General features: G+C 29.7%; 2 protein-coding genes across 3 annotated transcripts; one reads left to right on the top strand and one right to left on the bottom strand.

Moving 5' to 3' along the window:
• Nucleotides 1-1,215: 1,215 nt before the first annotated feature.
• Nucleotides 1,216-4,972, top strand: LOC117232389 (cell division cycle 5-like protein). Of its 2 annotated transcripts, XM_033491744.1 has the most exons (11): nucleotides 1,216-1,260; nucleotides 1,341-1,606; nucleotides 1,689-1,819; nucleotides 1,889-2,391; nucleotides 2,464-2,638; nucleotides 2,710-3,144; nucleotides 3,232-3,350; nucleotides 3,639-3,803; nucleotides 3,870-3,977; nucleotides 4,047-4,220; nucleotides 4,308-4,972. In XM_033491744.1, exons 1-11 carry the CDS (start codon nucleotides 1,216-1,218, stop codon nucleotides 4,527-4,529), a joined length of 2,343 nt encoding a protein of 780 aa, XP_033347635.1. In that variant the 3' UTR covers nucleotides 4,530-4,972. The 2 variants fall into 2 exon arrangements, with proteins under 2 accessions (XP_033347635.1, XP_033347636.1); XM_033491745.1 differs by lacking the exons at nucleotides 1,216-1,260; nucleotides 1,341-1,606 and having other exon boundaries at nucleotides 1,879-2,391.
• LOC117232388 (DNA-dependent protein kinase catalytic subunit-like) lies at nucleotides 4,281-18,041 on the bottom strand. The gene is made up of 16 exons (XM_033491743.1): nucleotides 17,821-18,041; nucleotides 17,547-17,728; nucleotides 17,321-17,483; nucleotides 17,123-17,238; nucleotides 16,671-17,063; nucleotides 16,412-16,593; nucleotides 16,088-16,341; nucleotides 13,709-16,008; nucleotides 13,300-13,644; nucleotides 13,073-13,225; nucleotides 8,965-12,981; nucleotides 6,542-8,872; nucleotides 5,761-6,457; nucleotides 5,471-5,673; nucleotides 5,326-5,408; nucleotides 4,281-4,514 (listed from the first exon to the last, which is right to left on the bottom strand). Exons 1-15 carry the CDS (start codon nucleotides 17,945-17,947, stop codon nucleotides 5,331-5,333), a joined length of 11,541 nt encoding a protein of 3,846 aa, XP_033347634.1. The 5' UTR covers nucleotides 17,948-18,041; the 3' UTR covers nucleotides 4,281-4,514; nucleotides 5,326-5,330.
• Nucleotides 18,042-18,170: the final 129 nt, after the last annotated feature.

Below are 18,170 nucleotides of genomic sequence, written 5' to 3' on the forward strand. Positions count from 1 at the left end.
ATAAAAACAAATAAGTAATAATTCAAATAATTAAAGCAATGGTACATATTTAGTAAAAGAAGATATTGATTTTGTAAAAACTATGCATGTTGCTAATATATAAAAAATAAATTAAATTCTTAGATTCACCATGTAAGTTGTAAATATCAATATTCCACCAGTTAATATGAGACTTTGTATATATGAGAAATATATAATTATAAGTATTATAATTTTATTCCTAAATATGAGATACCAAAAGGAAATCTAAAAAAGCGGAAAAGATTTAACTTAATCATTATTTCAGTAATTAAGTTATAATATGCATATATGTGTGTTCTTAATGTTTAATATAATTTATAAAAAAATAACATGTACAAAAGTACTGTATATGAAAAATATTTTACGTCAGCAATAAGTTTAAGTATTTGTTTACTACATGTACATTAATGAGTTATTGCAGGATATTTATGATTCAAATTGTGCAGATATAATTTACTGAACAAATATTTTCTTATTTATTGTATGTATAATTCATGCGTGTATTGAATATGTTGAATATATATGTATATCCAAAATCTCTCTGAAATTTACATATAGTCCACACATTTATTATAACAATAAATAATTTACAGTCCGCTTATCGTGCATGTAATGCTATGCTGTACATCTTAAATTACCTCTATATTTAAAACTATATTCACAATTCAAAACCAATTTGAAATCTGGAATCAGTTTTAAATACATATTTAAGTACATAACGAATTGTTTAGCTTGTTATTGTCTTTTACATAATTCTTTATACTTTAATCAGAAGATCAGACGTTACGAAACATTTGAGCTAATTGTCTTAATTAATTAACTATTGAACAATAAAACATAGTTCAATAAACTTTCAGTTCTGTCTGGTTCTATATATTATAATATTTTATCTGTAATTTATAGATCTTTTATTTTTTCTATAAGCATATACTATTCTTCAAAATCATAAGAGCATTTTTATTGGATATATATATGTTGGATTCTATTCTGTATTTGCTTTTAAAAAAATTGTATTAATATTTTTGTCGCCGCTTTCCACTGGTGTCGCTGACATCGCAATTTCCTCTTTGATGTTACTGTCGCTAATTTATAGTTCCAATGAGGTTGTTATTAATTATCAAATAAATAGGGATAATCAGTGAAAATTTTCCAATTTTTATTACTTTTTGGATGGTATTAAAAAATATATAAAAAATGCCACGTATTATGATAAAAGGTGGAGTTTGGCGGAATACGGAGGTGAAGATTGATTTCTAACCTGTATTTACATTTTGATTATATCAGAGATAGTTTTTTCTGTAAATATTTTATATTTTTAGGATGAGATTTTAAAAGCTGCTGTAATGAAATATGGCAAAAATCAATGGAGTCGAATAGCATCTCTTTTACATAGAAAGTCTGCTAAGCAATGCAAAGCGCGTTGGTTTGAATGGTTAGACCCAAGCATAAAAAAGACAGAATGGAGCAGAGAAGAAGACGAAAAGCTTCTTCATCTTGCAAAATTAATGCCTACCCAATGGAGAACAATTGCGCCAATTATAGGACGTACAGCTGCACAATGCTTAGAACGTTACGAATATTTGCTGTGAGTTAAATGTATTTTATAAATTTAAACTAACATGTTTCTGAAAATGAGTTTTATATTCTTTGCCATTATACCATGTTAGGGATCAAGCCCAAAAAAAGGAAGAGGGAGATGATGCTGCAGATGATCCTCGTAAACTAAAACCAGGAGAAATTGATCCAAACCCTGAAACAAAACCAGCTAGGCCTGACCCTAAGGACATGGATGAAGATGGTAAGCTTTCCATTTTACAGACTATTATTTCCTGTTATATGTAAGAACAATAAAATTAGTAATTTTCAGAATTGGAAATGTTGTCTGAGGCACGTGCCAGACTTGCAAACACACAGGGTAAAAAGGCAAAACGTAAAGCCAGAGAGAAACAGTTAGAGGAAGCTCGTAGGCTTGCTGCTTTACAAAAACGTAGAGAGTTGAGAGCTGCTGGTATTACTGTATCACAAAAGAATAAGCGCAAACGCGGCGTTAATTACAATTCTGAGATTCCGTTTGAGAAACGACCAGCACCCGGGTTTTATGATACGTCTAATGAGCATGTAGATCCGCTTGCCATTGATTTCTCAAAAATGAGACAGCAACATTTAGATGGCGAATTGAGACAAGAAAAGGAAGAAATGGAACGCAGAAAAGATAAACAGAAGTTGAAACAACGTAAAGAAAACGATATCCCAATGGGAATGTTGAATAATGAAGAGCCAATAAAAAAAAGGAGTAAACTTGTTTTACCAGAACCACAGATATCTGACCAAGAATTACAGCAAGTAGTTAAGCTTGGTAGAGCATCAGAGGTATCTAGTTAATATATTTTATTATTTTGTGTAAAATATATAAGAATTTATATTTTATGTCATCTGTAATAGGTTGCTCGTGAAGTTGCAACAGAAAGTGGTATCACACTATCAGATAGTTTATTGGCTGATTATTCTTTACCAACTAATGCAGCTGTAACTCCACGTACTCCAGCTGCTGCAGATAGAATACTTCAAGAAGCTCAGAATGTTATGGCTCTTACTCATGTTGATACTCCATTAAAAGGTTGGTGTAATTGTATGTGGAAAAAAACATATATCTAAAATATTAATTTCATTGCTTTATTTTTCACACAGGTGGATTGAATACTCCATTAAATAATTCTGATTTTACTGGTGTTGTACCTTCCACGAACGCTGTGGCAACTCCTAACACAATTTTGGCTACGCCATTCCGATCGCAGCGTAGTGACGGAACTCCAGCTAATTCATTTAACACACCAGCATCTACACGAACGCAAAACGGAGTTTTAGCAGCTACACCGGTTCGTGATAAGCTCAGCATTAATCCAAATGAAAATATGGACGGGTCGGAGACTCCGTTAATTCAAAAGCAAGTAAAGGAACAGTTGCGTGCTGGATTGAGTGCGCTTCCAACACCGCGTAATGATTATGAAATAGTAGTTCCTGAAGGTGAAACAAAAAACGAAGATATTACTTCGACCACGATGGAAATTGTAGAAGATCAAGCTGATATAGATGCTAGGCAACAACAAGAATTAATAGAACAAAGTATATAATACATTATCGCTGAAGTATAAATGTATATTCTTTACTAGAAAAATTATTTATGTATTAATATTGTATTCTGTTTTACAGGAAAAAAGGAATTATCTAGGAGGTCGCAAGTTATACAACGAGATTTACCACGACCAGTTGATGTAAATATGAATATTTTGAGGCCATTTATGGATACTCCATTAACAGATTTGCAAAGGGTATGTTCATATAATCGTCAAATATATGTATGATGTACATAATAATTATATACATGGTATTAAAAAAAAACTATTCAATATTAGTACATAGAACACACTATACTGTGTAAAAAAACCTTAGTAAACATAGGTTAAAAGCTCAACCGTTTCCGAGATATAAACATTTTTTTTATGTTTACTAAGACTCAATTTAGTATAGTGTGTATATATTACATAAATATTGAATGGTTTTTTTTAATACCCTGTATATAACGATCATATAACAACTATTAATGAATATGATTCTAGGCAGAAGAACTGATTAAAAGAGAAATGATTACCATGCTACAGTATGACGCATTACAAAATCCGACACAACAAAATCGTAAAGGTTCCTCAAATTCAGTAATTCAAGCTCAAGCTTACCTTGAGCAACATCCATACGTTAATTTTGAAAAAGAAGAACTTGCTGCTGTAAGATATTTTTTATTTTATTGTGAAATTATAATGCTGCTTAATTTTAATAAACATTTCATGTAGGCAAAGAAGCTTTTAACTGATGAAATGGGTGTAGTAAAAGAAGGTATGGCGCATGGAGAACTAAGTTCGGATTCTTATACAACTGTATGGGAAGAATGTTTGTCAGAGGTACCAACATATTTTCCATGCTTAAAACATTTTTGACTTGATAAATATATTTATTTGCTTCTTTGTTAGATATTATATCTGGAAACACAAAAACGATACACGCGAGCAACGTTAGCTTCAAAAAAAGATAGAGTAGAAGCATGCGAAAGAAAGTTAGAAGAGAATCGCATGCATATGACTGGTGAAGCCAAACGGGCAGCAAGAATGGAAAAAAAATTAAAAGTCCTTACTGGTGGATACCAGGTTGGTGATCTTATTTTCAGTACGAAAGATACATATTTTAAAATATGTACATATAATTAATTAATACACTAATTTTCTTTATTATAGACTAGAGCACAAGTATTAACAAAACAATTACATGATCTATGGGAACAAATAGAACAAGCACATTTAGAGCTTTCAACGTTCAAATTTTTACAAACACAGGAAGAAGCAGCCGTGCCGAGACGAGTAAATGCACTTATGGAAGATGTTAATAGACAAACTGAACGAGAACGCGTACTGCAAGGACGATATGCGCAACTGCAAGATCAGCTGCAGCAATGTTGAATAATTACCAGATGACTTATTGTAATATATTATACCGCAAATATTGTAAACGCTTTTTGAAATACAAAAAGTTAATTTCTATAAAAATTCACTAAACAAGTTTAAACAAACAAAAATTTTTAAGGATCTCAATTTTGTATAATGGAATGCCATTATATTATTTCGAATTATAACTGACGATTCAGCTCATTAGAGCGGAGATAATTTAATGTGAATATAATTTATTGTATGCAAAAGTTAGTATTATAGAATAGTTGTTAAATGAAGAAAGTAAATTGTAAATTCTATATTTTTACCTGATTTAGCAGTTTATCTGATCAGCAATTTTAATAATTTCATGGAGAAATTTTAGATGTTTACAATTTACAACTTCTATTTACAGTGCAATTTATTTAAAAATTGCGAATATAAAAATTAATAATACTGATGCGTAATGTAATTACGTTTTCGACAAAAAGCTAAAAATTATGTGAAGACAATATAATACTGTATTAAATATCGTAGTTTTTTAATAAACGATCAATCATTAAAAATTAAAATTTATTATTACTTCAGAGAAGTAAGAATGTAATTATTCGCATAATAAATTATAAAATGCAGGAAAGTGTATAAAATATATTTAAAAATATTACAAAATTCTAATTCTTACAAACATAAACATTTTAAAGAAATTGACTTATTTTTATTAGTTTCTTATTTAAGCAATAGTTTAAAAAGTACTATTTTCATAAGAAAAACTACATTATAATCGAAATTATATTATAAATATATACTATAAAAATATAAATTTAATTACATCTTTTAAAGCCACGGTTTCCATCCTACGTGCGTACGACCCAGAATATTTAAATCAGTTGCTTGATCCAGCAAACATTCGATCTAAAAATTTAGAGAACCTTATTGCTAAATGATCACAACAATAAAATTTTTTAAAGGATTACCTGCTCCTCAGGAGTTAAAAAGCCATTCAGTTTTGCTCGTGTTCGTTTGATGTCATCATCCCCAGTAACTATAGCATAATATCTATCGAAATATTTATCATGATGTTGTTCTTTTAATTGATCTAGTGTAATCAAAGATGGTTTAATCCCATTCAACTTCTTCGTAACTGCTTCGATCTTTCTTATTGGTACCCATTTAACATCTATAATTAGCATAAAATGAAAGTAGTCACGTGCTATTCTCTATTTAAGAATTAAAGTAGTTCATCTTATACATAATTAAAAACTACCTATAACATCTTCTTCACTGTCTCTTAATGCTTTGTTAACGTGTTCAGTCCAATTCAAAGGTTCATGAACGAAAACGTCCATACAAGATAGAATAGGTCCTTGATCGTTTCTCACTGCTTGTAATGTATGTATCATTATCGTTTTCAAAAGATCCTTTTCGGTGAAAGGCTTCAATAAGCCTAGGATTTGGGGTGTTAAGCGAAAAGGCATTAATTCTGGTATTCTTTGGTCAACGCCAGCATCAAAGGCTAGCCCAAAGTCGATACCTAAACAACGCCCTGAATCGATAACGATAAGGGTGTTTTCCAAATGCCGATCACCAATGCCTAAGATCCAATGTGCAATACACATAGTAGCATACGAAGTAATAAAATTTCGACGCATTGTAATAAAACTTTCTATGGATGGACATAATACAGTCAATGTTTTGCGTAAACTGTTCCATTCAGTTTTACCAATAAATTCGTTCATTTTATTAGTCACTTCTGAGGCGTTGTACTTTACTATTGCTTCCTTGTATTTTTCATGCAGCTGTTTAGAAGGAGCAACGTTTTGAATCCATTCTTGATAGAGTTTACTAATAGAATCGTGTCGTTCTATCTCTTGCTTTGACAGTGTGAAATTTATTAACTCTTGCAAAGATCTTGTGTTATCTACCCATTGTATAAGACCCACTGTTTTAGACAAGGGAATCACCTGCATTTAAAAAGTTAATTCCCTTTTAATATTGACATTTTACTATTCTTAAATATTCTATGAATTATTTAAAAAAGTACTCACCTGATAGGTATCAATAGATAATTGTCTTTGTCTACAAGCTGCGTCAATTTGTAATGTCTTGTTCATAATAGTAAACAACTGCTGTAATCTTTGATCTTGTCGTAGATCTTCTCCAAATTTTGTCAGAAAATGATAGTCCTTTGCATCATTACCAATCATAGTAATCCGAATAGGTTTGCGCATTGACCACATAACTCTTATATTTGAGTCAAACTTTAAAATTTTTGCATGATACTGAGGCATAGGTTTTCTATTGCCAGTATACTGACCAGGTATCTCTACATCTCTTTCAGGAAAGTTGCACAACCATGGACTGTAATCTTGCAATCTATTTTTATTATTATCTTTTTTAATAAGTGATATTTTAATTCTTTCGATTATTCTGTCCACACATAATTTAATTTCTTCAGTTTTTTTATTTTCTAACTCTTTTATCATATTTTTATAGGATGCAATCTTATTGAAGATGTTCCCTGGTTTTGGATCATGTTTGTTCTCTCTTAGATTTGGATATACTTTCTTTAGAAATATATCTATAGCTGTAGCTGTTCCCAGAGATAAATTTTTTCTAAGTTCAATTAAATAGTGTCGTAAATATAATTCTGGTTTGACTACATAATGCAGCGCTGTCAAGAATCGATCGATTTCCGGTCTATTGTAAAGGATTTGTCGAATTTCATAAGTACTAGTTTCATTTAAGAGAGCAGGGTTTGTCTCCATTGTCAAACGAAATGTGTAAATAACTGCATTAGGATAAGTCTCAACAATCCGTTTAAGAACAGGTATAATTAAAGGAGCAATTGATGTTCCTAAATGGGAAAATAGTTGGGCTTGCCAAGAGAGAAACAGCCAAATTTGAATATTTTCAATCTCTTTCATAAAAATATCCTTTGTTTCTTGATCGTTGAAATATTCAGGTTTTAACAAACAGGGAAAATAGTGGGCTGCCTCAAGAGATCCATAACTCATTGCTTTCAATATAGAGTGAATAAATTCTTTACTTAACTGAATATCATGTGTATCATGCAATAATCTGTCATAGCAATACTTCGCAAGACTGAAATAACATTCCTTAATATTCTTAGTCGTCATATCACAGCACGTTTTCAAATTATTAAAGCTATAAGTTTCCAGTGTATTTCTAATGCTAGATAACTCATTATTCTCGGCGTTTATTTCTTTCAAAATTATAGTATTTTCTCTTAACAATTCTGCGAATGTTTCATTTTCTTCACTAAACTTTATGATCTTCGATGCTATCATACTGATTTGCTTCCGACTACTAACATTCGTAGTATCAACAATAGAGTTTTGTCGTAAAAGATCGTGACAATGTTTCCAAGAAGAAGAGTAGTGTGATAGCTTTTTTTTCATATCCGTTTCAATATCTCCCATCAGGTATTTCAATTTTCCACAAAATAATAAAAATTCATTGAAAAAGATTGACGGAGCTTCTACACTTTGTTCCACTTGTCGTAAATAATTTTTTGCTATGTATTTGTTCTTCTGATTTATCGATGCCTCGACCATCTTCAATCTCATATCAAAGATAATAGTGCGCAGTCTATACGTAATCGAATTTTCGTTTTCATCAGGATTACTGTCTGAATCGTTCTGTATTAAACTCTCATTCCATTCCTTCAATTTGTCATCAAGTAATTTATTAATAAAATAAGTCCTATAAGACGTTAATTTATCCCATGGGAGTATAGCGTCTAGTGATGAAGGCATACTGTTATCCCAGAACTTTAATATCTCGTTTAAATCGCGCGACGATTCAGCCGATTTCAAAATTTTTATAAATTTATTTACATCGTTGATGATTCGCAACTTCTGTAACTTGCAAATTCTTAATTGTGTGGAAAGCGGATGAAGTCTGATCCATTGTTCCCTTATCTCATCAGAAGAGTTCAATAAAAATTCACGGGCAACTTCTAGTTGATTATGCAAAAAAAATATCGAACATTCTTCCCCAAAGAATCGTTTCATGTGTTTTATCTTTGTCGTGTCATTCAGCCAAGATTCCATGATTTTGAAGTCATTTTGGAATTCCTCAGTATTGTCTTCATTTATCAGTTTACGGACATGAACATCAAACACCCAGGGGAACATCCAATCTTTCCATGGATTATTCCAAATGTTGTCTAAATTTCTATCAAGCTTGCCCTTTATGTGCCTGTCAATTTCATGCCAGCTACATAAATTACTTAGACATTCAAACAAGCCTTGAAGACAATGCTCCTTCATTAATTCTGATTCCGTTCCATAAGCCTCTTCATATGCTAGCTTTGCTCTTTCCCATTTGTTAGATACTTGGGCAAATGATGCGATCTAAAATTTTGAGAGAACTGATTTAAAAAAGGATATTATAATCAATTTCATTATCATCATTTACTACAAGATAAATATATTTATATACATACTTGCATATCTTTATTTGTAATATGATTTTGAAAAATGCTAAGAACTGTATCAACATCATTCATAGATTTATAAAGATTTGTTAAAAGCAACCATTTAGAGGATGAGTCATCCGCATGTTTCCGTCGTATTTTCTTTTTAAGTGGCCTATAAATATTTGTCTCATGAATCAAATTTTCCTCTAAAACAAGTGATCCAAGGAAGTTTAAACTATTCGACCTCGAGGCCTTCGTAATGATTTCTGGTGAACAATCTGTTATAGAAGCATTTAATAATATTTCTAAAATTGCAGTTATAGTGGAATTACTATTTTGTTCATTTTCCATAATATGTTCCATACTGTCTACAAGTTTTCCTATAAAACTACTCTGTCTGCAGTTTTCAATTAATGAGCAAACAATATTAACTATTAAATCTTTACAAATCAACTGATCATTCTTTGCTAACTGTTGCAATGGTTCGATCAGTGTAGCATGCGATATTTCAATATCTGGAAAATCACCAATTCTATACTTTCTATACAATTTTACACTGCTTCTTTGCCGCACGCCTTCGTCTTTTATCATTTCCGCATGCTGTATATTTCTTTTAATCTCTTTCTGTCTTATAGCTGCAGAAATATCACTTGCACTGCTTAAAAATCGTTTCGACTTTTTATTGTAGGCAGGTTGCGGTACTTTTGGTACTTCAAATGCATTATCTTCTCCTAGATTAATAGACATTGTAATAGATGTATCGTTAACGTAAGTCGGCTCAAAATCAAGCTCCTGAGTTGCTTGAAGCATTAATTGTGAATTATGCGATGTCGTGTATGTAGAATCAAAGGACATATATGATAATGTAGTGTTCATTTGAGTGAATGTTTGATTCATTTGACTAGCTAAGGATGGAGCAAAAAGCGGAGCCTTTGATCCAAAATTCTTTGTCCTCCATAAGAGAGCTATTTTGTAGTCTCTATAACTGCAATCATGCAAAGGTTCAAATATCTTTTGTGTATAATTATTTGATTTCTTTATAAGATCTGTAATAAGTAAAAATATGAATGGTAAGAAATTTTGATCAGCATTGGGAGTATATATATCTACTGCTTCAAGCAACCTTTCTTTACAAGTATTTGTTAATTTTGCATCTTGTGTCCAAAAGTTTAGTATCATTTCTTGTAATGTTTCAGTAGGATCCAATATACCATTAAGTAATATTTCTTTGCTGATCTGCATTAACTCCTTTATCTCATTATTTCCAGAACTGTCCCCTGCGTATTTCTTATAAATATTTATAAATATACTATAAGCGATTTCTCTATATTCAGAAAGTTTATGCTTTGTATAAGGTGGTACTAATGTTATAAATGACAGTATATTTGGAGGAGGAAGGACATAAACTAAAGAATGGATAATTTTTAATGTTATTTTCTCACAGGGTAAAATTTTATTTGTTAATAAATCATGAAGCTTCATGTGAGCTAACTCCTTTACTATTTGATCTGTAGTAAAATTTGGTATGCATAATAAAAATATTTCTAAACCATTTGACTTGCCCTGAAAATCTACTCTAAATACACTTCTTTTAACAAAATCAAAATAATCCATTGCCGCAATCGGGTAATTTTTACATAATGCACGAATGCATTTCATCTGTCTGTTCTCGCATTTCGTTTGCATCTGTCTCAATATACTTCGAATTGTATCAATTATAGCGCACCTTTTGTTTGCTAATGTATTATCATCATTCAGAGATTTCAAGATTAAACCATAGCATTCACAACATTGTAAAATTGTTTCTTCATCATCCTGCCATTTTTTTAAAGATCTTTCCAGAAATTCTAAGATATCATTTCTTTGAATAATGTCTAATCCCATGCCATTAATGAAACAGATTAATATTAAATATACTGTAGCTCCGGGTGCAGTACTCATCTTATCGCTTAAATTTTTAGGTAGCTTCAAATAAGGATGCCATACTTCGAGTACAGTTTTTACCATGTTCATGTTGTAATTATAAATAGATTTAGAAATTTTCTCGGTTTTCGTTACTATTACCTTTTGAATCAATGTCTCCCATAGCTGTTGAATTTCATCTTTATTTTGATTAAATGTAGATTCGTTTAATCTTTGAGAAGAAGTTTGCCAATCAATTAACATTTCTATAACATCAACAATAATATAATTTAATTGATTTCTCTTCAAATATGAATATGTTGCATGCATTATTGGCTGAAGGAAAAATTTTGCATAAGGCTGAAACACAGTCTGCATATTCAAGATAACTTTTAACATAAACAATCTGACATTATTATAATTTGTTGTTGTAAAAGAACTAAGAAAACATTTTAACCATTTTGGCACTGTGATAGTGTCATCAGTAGGTGGTACAGATATTTTTTCTTCTATCATATGACTCAGAACTCCACAAATGGAAGCCATACATTCATGATTATTTAGTTCATCATTTTCAAATGTTAAACTCATGCTTTCCTTTTTATCAGTACTATCATGTTTATTTCGTATTATGGTTTCATTAAAATCGTAAGCATTTATATCTTCAGTTAAACTACAGGAAGATAAATCATAACTATATATATATGAGTAATGACTAGATGCTTGTCTTTGTTTTATTCTCTTTCTTATATTAACTAATCTTTTACGATACTTTGGATTTTCAGCAACTGTCTGTTGAAAATTATATTGCTTCTGGCAATCTACAATATTCTCCCAAATCAATTGCTCCTTTTTCCTGTTCTCAATAAAAATACTTGCGTAAGCGTCTTCATCCTTTTTTATATTAGATACAATGGCTATGGAGCAATTATATGCAGAACAATGCAACAATCTTGTTGTTTCTTTAAGCTCAGGCTCATGTGTCCTTAACATACGTACATTTAACGCATTGCTGTATAAACTATGTAAAAGTTCTTTTCCAGTAACCACATTATCAATAGCATTTCGAGTAATCACACTCTCAGCATTATCTATGTCCCAGATTTGTAATTTTGCAAACATAATTGCAACAAGATCATAACATCCTATTTTTGATACCATAAGTTGTTTTATATCTGAAGTACCTCCAACCAAACTTTGGCAAATAACTGTATATATTTCTTTAATATTTGTTTCAAAGAATTTATTTATTTCAGTAGTTTTGCAAAATTCAAATGATGGTAAAAGAAATCTTTGTAACACATCAAACCTTTCATTTGTTAAGTTCATAAATAATTTGTATGCTGCTTGCAAAGATTTCACAGTACAATCAGTGGTAATAGAATCAAAGTACTTTTGTAAATATTCATTAGTTGTTTCATTACACAGGTATTTAGCAATACCAGTTGCAAATAAAATAATGGTTTCAAATACTATCACCGATTTAGTGACTGGTAATAACATTACCAATTTGTGGAAACAGTTGGTAATTTTTAAAGCTTTCACATTCTTCTGAGAAAAATCATTTGGACACACATCGAGTCTATTATTCTTCAAATTACGTAAAATAACAAGTACTTCTGGTTTTGTATCAGTCATATCAGTTAGACAAACCAGAAAATTATGAAGGATATATATCTTATATTCTATATCTAAATTGTCCATTAGCTGATTAAGAATCCACATATAAAAATCTTTACTTAAAGATGATACTTCTATTGGTTTGTGCTTCAAATGGACTGCAATACCAAGAATATTTATTAATTTTTGTCGTCTATCTTCTAAATTATTTATTACACTTTCAAATATTGTGAATTTTTTAATAACTGTATCCACTAATACTTCTACACAATCATGGAACTCCTTTTTATATCGTTGTACAAACAGAAATAATTGCTCCATTATCATTAGAAGAGTAGACGGATCTCGTTGCAGTAAATCATTAAATATTTCGATAGATTTTTCTATATCCTTTAATATGTATCTAAATATTTCGCATTTAAATGTACTGAAGAAATATACACCATGTTTAATTTTTTTATCACCTGATCCAAGCATTGTATCATTTTCAATGAATTCAATTAACATCCTTGTCATTGAAAACTGCAAATATAATTTTATAAAATATTTTCAATATGATGATAAAAGATTTTCAATATGTAACACTTTCTATTTGTATATTTGGATAATATACCTCGTAATGAATAAGTGAAAATTCCATTAAAATTTCTAGATAATCTTTTGCTGATGGTTTTATAGTTACATAAATAAGTTCTCCTAATGATTCTCTTACTAACGCCTTGAAAATACGTGTAACTGTATCCTGTCGATTGATCAACTCTTTCATCTATAAAACAATATTAATAATTGTAAATAATATGACGTACTGAAAAAGCAATATTATGTATATGTATTATATACCTTATCTAATTGATTAAGGATGTTACGACGATCTAAAAAGCTTAAACCCCGAACATATTGTTTAAGTTCAGTAAAATTCTTTTTACCATAAATAATGTTATCTAATACAACAAAATCGTATATATGTTTCTCCACGTATATCAATAATTCACATTTAAGTAGGTGTAACAAAGAAATATTATTTTTATGCATTATAGACTGTAACAAGTTTCCCATAATTACAAAAAGTTCTTCTGTAATTTCAAGATTTTTTAAATCAAACCCTATTACTTGTGGGCACATTATACATTTTGCAATTAACTCAAAAAAATCTTTATTGAAGAAGAAATCTGGAATGAAATTGCCCTGAAATTGAAAAATGAAAAATTAAAATCTTAATATAAAATTTTTTACAAAATAATTTACTTACATCAAAATTCAATAAAATTTGTGTAAAATCGAATATATTCAATATTGCTTTACATTGCAATGTTTGTAGGTCTTCAATCTCTTTTGATAATATTATTAAATTATCTTCCTTATTCTCTATCTTAATTCTATTCATCACATGAATAAAATTCCTAGCACAATTGAAAATTTCATCTTTTTGCGAATTTGAATTATCAAATAAACATTGCATATTCAATAAATCGCCTTTTATTAACCAAATGTAACAATCCAAACTCCTTAAAAAAGGCAGTATGCCATTAACAGGTAGATTTTCTATTTTTGGCAATTGACTTAAAATTATACTATTAAACGTTTCAATTCCGTATGTATCGATATAATTATTTATTATTGTTTTAGCTGAGTCACAATCTGCTACATGTTCAGAAAGTTTTACAACTAGTTCCATACATTTTATCCGACAATGTTGATCTAAACAACCACATTGTGTGAGCAACCACTTTACAGCATCGACTAAAGTTGAACCTTCAAATTCATAAGGTTTCCTACGATTATGATGTTCTGCGTTTAACAGATTTTTTTTAGCTATTAGAACTCTCTCAACATGATTAAGAGCATTAATGATTGATGGGTCACTACAACCATCCAAGCTTTTAATGAAACTGTATAATATTTCCAACCAATATATAGATACAGTTTTCTCATCTTCACGTAGAATGCTATAAATATGATTAAAAGCCGTTGCGCCTGCTATTCGTTTAGAGGTAGAAGGATGCAGAGCAAAATTCGTTATTTTATTTATAACTTTATAAATATTCGACTGACTTATTGCAGCATTATCAGACTGTTTTATGGACCATTTAATAAATTCGCTCAAGCATATCCCAGAAAATTCTCTAAGAGACGAATTGGCTTCATCACATAGACCTTTGAACAGCAAATCGAGAAAATATGTAGTAGTCAGAGATTCGAGCATAAATTTTGAGCTTAACCAGTGAGTTAGCTGTAGCATTAAAGGATAAAAAATTTGTCTCGCTGCTTCTTCATAATCACAGCCCAAATTTAGTAAGGCTGGACATAACATTGTGTAGAGAGAAACGAATCGATCTGGATTAGATACTAAGTACTGTGATGTTTTACCAAGAACGTACATTACTATCGAATGAAGTACTTCACAGGCAATTACCTTCGTCCGTCTATCCCCAGAATTTTGAGCCAATAATATTATTCTGGGCAAAATTTTATCAAAATGGATATCCACTTGTGTATCAGAAAAGGTCAATGAGTATTTGAGTAAGTCTTTCTTATCCCAAGTAGCTCCTGTGTTCATAGATTTTTTATATATGAAATCCATTATTATATTTGTATCAAGCGAAGCGATAAACAACAAAACTCTCATTTGAAATCTTTCTAAAGTGTTCTCATCATCTCTTAATATTATTCGTTTAATAACTTTTCGCTCAGTTTTTATGATATCTTGTAGAAATTCTACAGAACTTTCACCACTGTGTAAATATGGTTCCAAAAATGGTACTATTTCTTGTAAAAACATAGCTGTGATTTCATTATCAAAATGATTTGTCCATTTTTCTAATGTGTTTAAAGCTTTACAAGCTAATTCAAAGTCACTTATACCAACTGTAAAGGCAATTTTAAATGTTGGAATTGTACTGTTTAGTATGTTTTCTACATATAACATTGGTACATCTAAAATTAAGTGCACGCATGTAGTTAACAATTCATTGGAAAATGTAGGAATCAAATTCAATACGTTCATTATATACTTATTTAACATTTCTAATGTTTCTGTTTCAATCTCATCGCTACTTAACTCACAAATATGTTTAGATATTGCGTGTACTAATTTATAAAAACCCGACACTAAATGATTTTTGTGAGATTTACTAATAACTTTTAATAAGAATTTGTGTATTGTATTTATGAATAAAGAGGTGTCTAAGCTGTTAATTATATCGACGTATAAATCTACGATATTAACGAACGTTCGAAAATCTGCTTCATTTTCAGCAATTTGAGAAAAGGCTACATCTGAAAATATATTATCTTCTTTCGTTTTTGTGCACAGATTTAATTTGTCGATTAATGCAATCCCCACATGCATAGTTGAATCAATTACATATTGTACAGTTTCTCTGCTATATTTGAAATCTTTGCAATATTTGTTTTGATCTAAAAGTTGTAACCACAAAGGCAAATAATCTTTATAGCACAGTGGTCGTTCTGACAAATTATTCAATCCTCGTTGTAATTCAGCATCAACAAATAAAGTATGCAAAGAGGTCCACACTACTCCATTATAAACTAAATATTTAAACACATTATGTAAAAAATACTAAAATATTAAATTTCATTTATGAATATTTATCAAATATATACTTACTTAAATTATATAAAAATTCGTCTAACAGATCTCTATTAATTGTCATAATATTAACGATCGTATTTACCAATAAGGATACAGCAAAATTCTGATTAGATACAGGGAATTCAGGAAATCTCTTAATTAAAAGAATACTAAGCTTTGTGATTATATTAATTTGATCAATTGAAAGATCGGATGTATGTAATATTATTTCTGAAAGAGCTTCTTGATAATTGCAAATACTTTCCAAGTGTATTTTTTCTATATCATCCCTGCAAAATTAGGGGCATTAATAAATTTATATTATGAAATACTTAAAAAAAGCAAATATATAATTGATACCTTGAACAAAGTGACATAGCACAATTAGCTATCAAAGAAAACATATTTTTCACATCATTATTAGTAAGATATATCTTACATGGTGCAGCTATTTGACTAAATCCATATATAATATAACATAGCATATTTGAATTTACATGATGACTGCTCTTTAATTGTTCCTCGAAAAGATTTTTAAAATACTAGAACATAATAAATATTAAAATATTATAGATATTGTCAAATTCTATATAAACTATTCTACAAAATAGATAGTTACCAGGAATATTGCTTTATCACCCTCAGATGATTTGTGTTTTAAGATGTGTCCAATTACTCTGTAAAATTTTCTTAAAGCATATTGTCCACATTGACTGCATTTTACATTTTTATCTTGGGCCACATTTGTCAATAAATCATACCAGTATTTGTAATCGCAATAAACAAGATCACCAAACAAATCTATATGTCTAGACAACAAATTAATTGCAGATCTCATTGAAACTTTTTTAACTGAGTATTTTTGTGGATTGCTTAATTCTTTGACCCATGTGTATAGTTCCTTATAATACTTCTTTTCTATCTTTTCCGTAAGCCTTGTCAATATATTTGAAAAAGCATCCAAATATACTTGAAATACATCAAGTGAATGGGACATAGTTTGTGGATTATACTAAAATTTTCAATGCAAGAATAAAATCTTCTTCAAAGATATTAAACAATAAAATATACCTGCTTGATGAAATCATTCCTTAACTGTTGGAAGATTATATGATATTCTTGTGCCTCTGAAACTTCTGGACAATGTTTTGCAATTGTTCCAAGTACAGAAAATAATAAGCTTCTTTCTGTAAAAAGTTAAAACTATTGTCTTTATAATTTTAAATTATTTACATGTAAAATAAATTTGTTTATATATTCCAATTCTACCTTTAATGTTAACAAAACGAAATAAGGATACAAATTCTTTTACAGTTTTATCTAATTCGATTTCATATTCCTCAAAATTTGCTATCAACATATTAAATGTGCTGCAAGCAGCATTTTGAATAAGTGCTGAACAACGTGTTTTAAGTGCCCGTTGGCATACATTCTACAAACAAACAAAGCTTTAATGTGGTCTGTAAATATCCATGAAATAACATTCATATTATACCTTTGTTCCAACTATATATGGTATAAATATATCACAGAACTGTTCTATGATAAATTCAAGAAGATGAAATGCTTCTTTAACTGCCGTATCAAAACCTTTCTCAGGTTTGTACTTCCCAAGTTCGTTATTAAGAAAAGAAAGTAAACCTTTCTTTTCATCAAATAATATAGATAGCATCAATTCTAAAGACAAAAATTGCAAATATTAAATGTTAAATGTTAAATTAAAAAATAAGATCTATACTTTATGATATATAATAAGATTTATTACATACCACTATCATCTTTTGCTATATTTTGAAAGTATTTTTTACTGTCCTTCAAAATTTCCGTTAAATTTGTGCTGTTTCTTTCTGTAACAGCTCTTTCAAAAATACCCATAAACGCTTTGAACGATTCCATATTCTAGCAACTTGTATAAATCAAGTATAATTTAGCGATTGAATTTTGATTGACATAATATAAAATCTTCTTATGTCTACTGTGTATATTGTATATTGCTTTATCTATCTGTAAAAATATGATGATATCGTGTTCCGACTAAATATTACAGAAAAGTATACAACATAGATAATATGACGTAGAAGTATGTAACAGGCTAACTACGTATTAATAATATATTACA

This window comes from Bombus vosnesenskii, unplaced genomic scaffold (genome assembly GCF_011952255.1).
Source record: "Bombus vosnesenskii isolate JDL3184/JDL3185 unplaced genomic scaffold, Bvos_JDL3184-5_v1.1 scf7180000013286, whole genome shotgun sequence".
NCBI lineage: Eukaryota > Metazoa > Arthropoda > Insecta > Hymenoptera > Apidae > Bombus > Bombus vosnesenskii.

Excerpts from the sequence above, each read along its gene's own strand:
- LOC117232389 (XM_033491744.1), top strand. The coding sequence starts at position 1,216 with ATGCCACGTATTATGATAAAAGGTGGAGTTTGGCGGAATACGGAG. Across the intron at positions 3,145-3,231 it reads ACAAGAATTAATAGAACAAA|GAAAAAAGGAATTATCTAGG; the intron begins GTATATAATACA and ends TCTGTTTTACAG. Across the intron at positions 4,221-4,307 it reads TCCTTACTGGTGGATACCAG|ACTAGAGCACAAGTATTAAC; the intron begins GTTGGTGATCTT and ends TCTTTATTATAG.
- LOC117232388 (XM_033491743.1), bottom strand. The coding sequence starts at position 17,947 with ATGGAATCGTTCAAAGCGTTTATGGGTATTTTTGAAAGAGCTGTTACA. Across the intron at positions 17,239-17,320 it reads TCGTTTTGTTAACATTAAAG|AAAGAAGCTTATTATTTTCT; the intron begins GTAGAATTGGAA and ends AACTTTTTACAG. Across the intron at positions 6,458-6,541 it reads TATCTATTGATACCTATCAG|GTGATTCCCTTGTCTAAAAC; the intron begins GTGAGTACTTTT and ends TTTTAAATGCAG.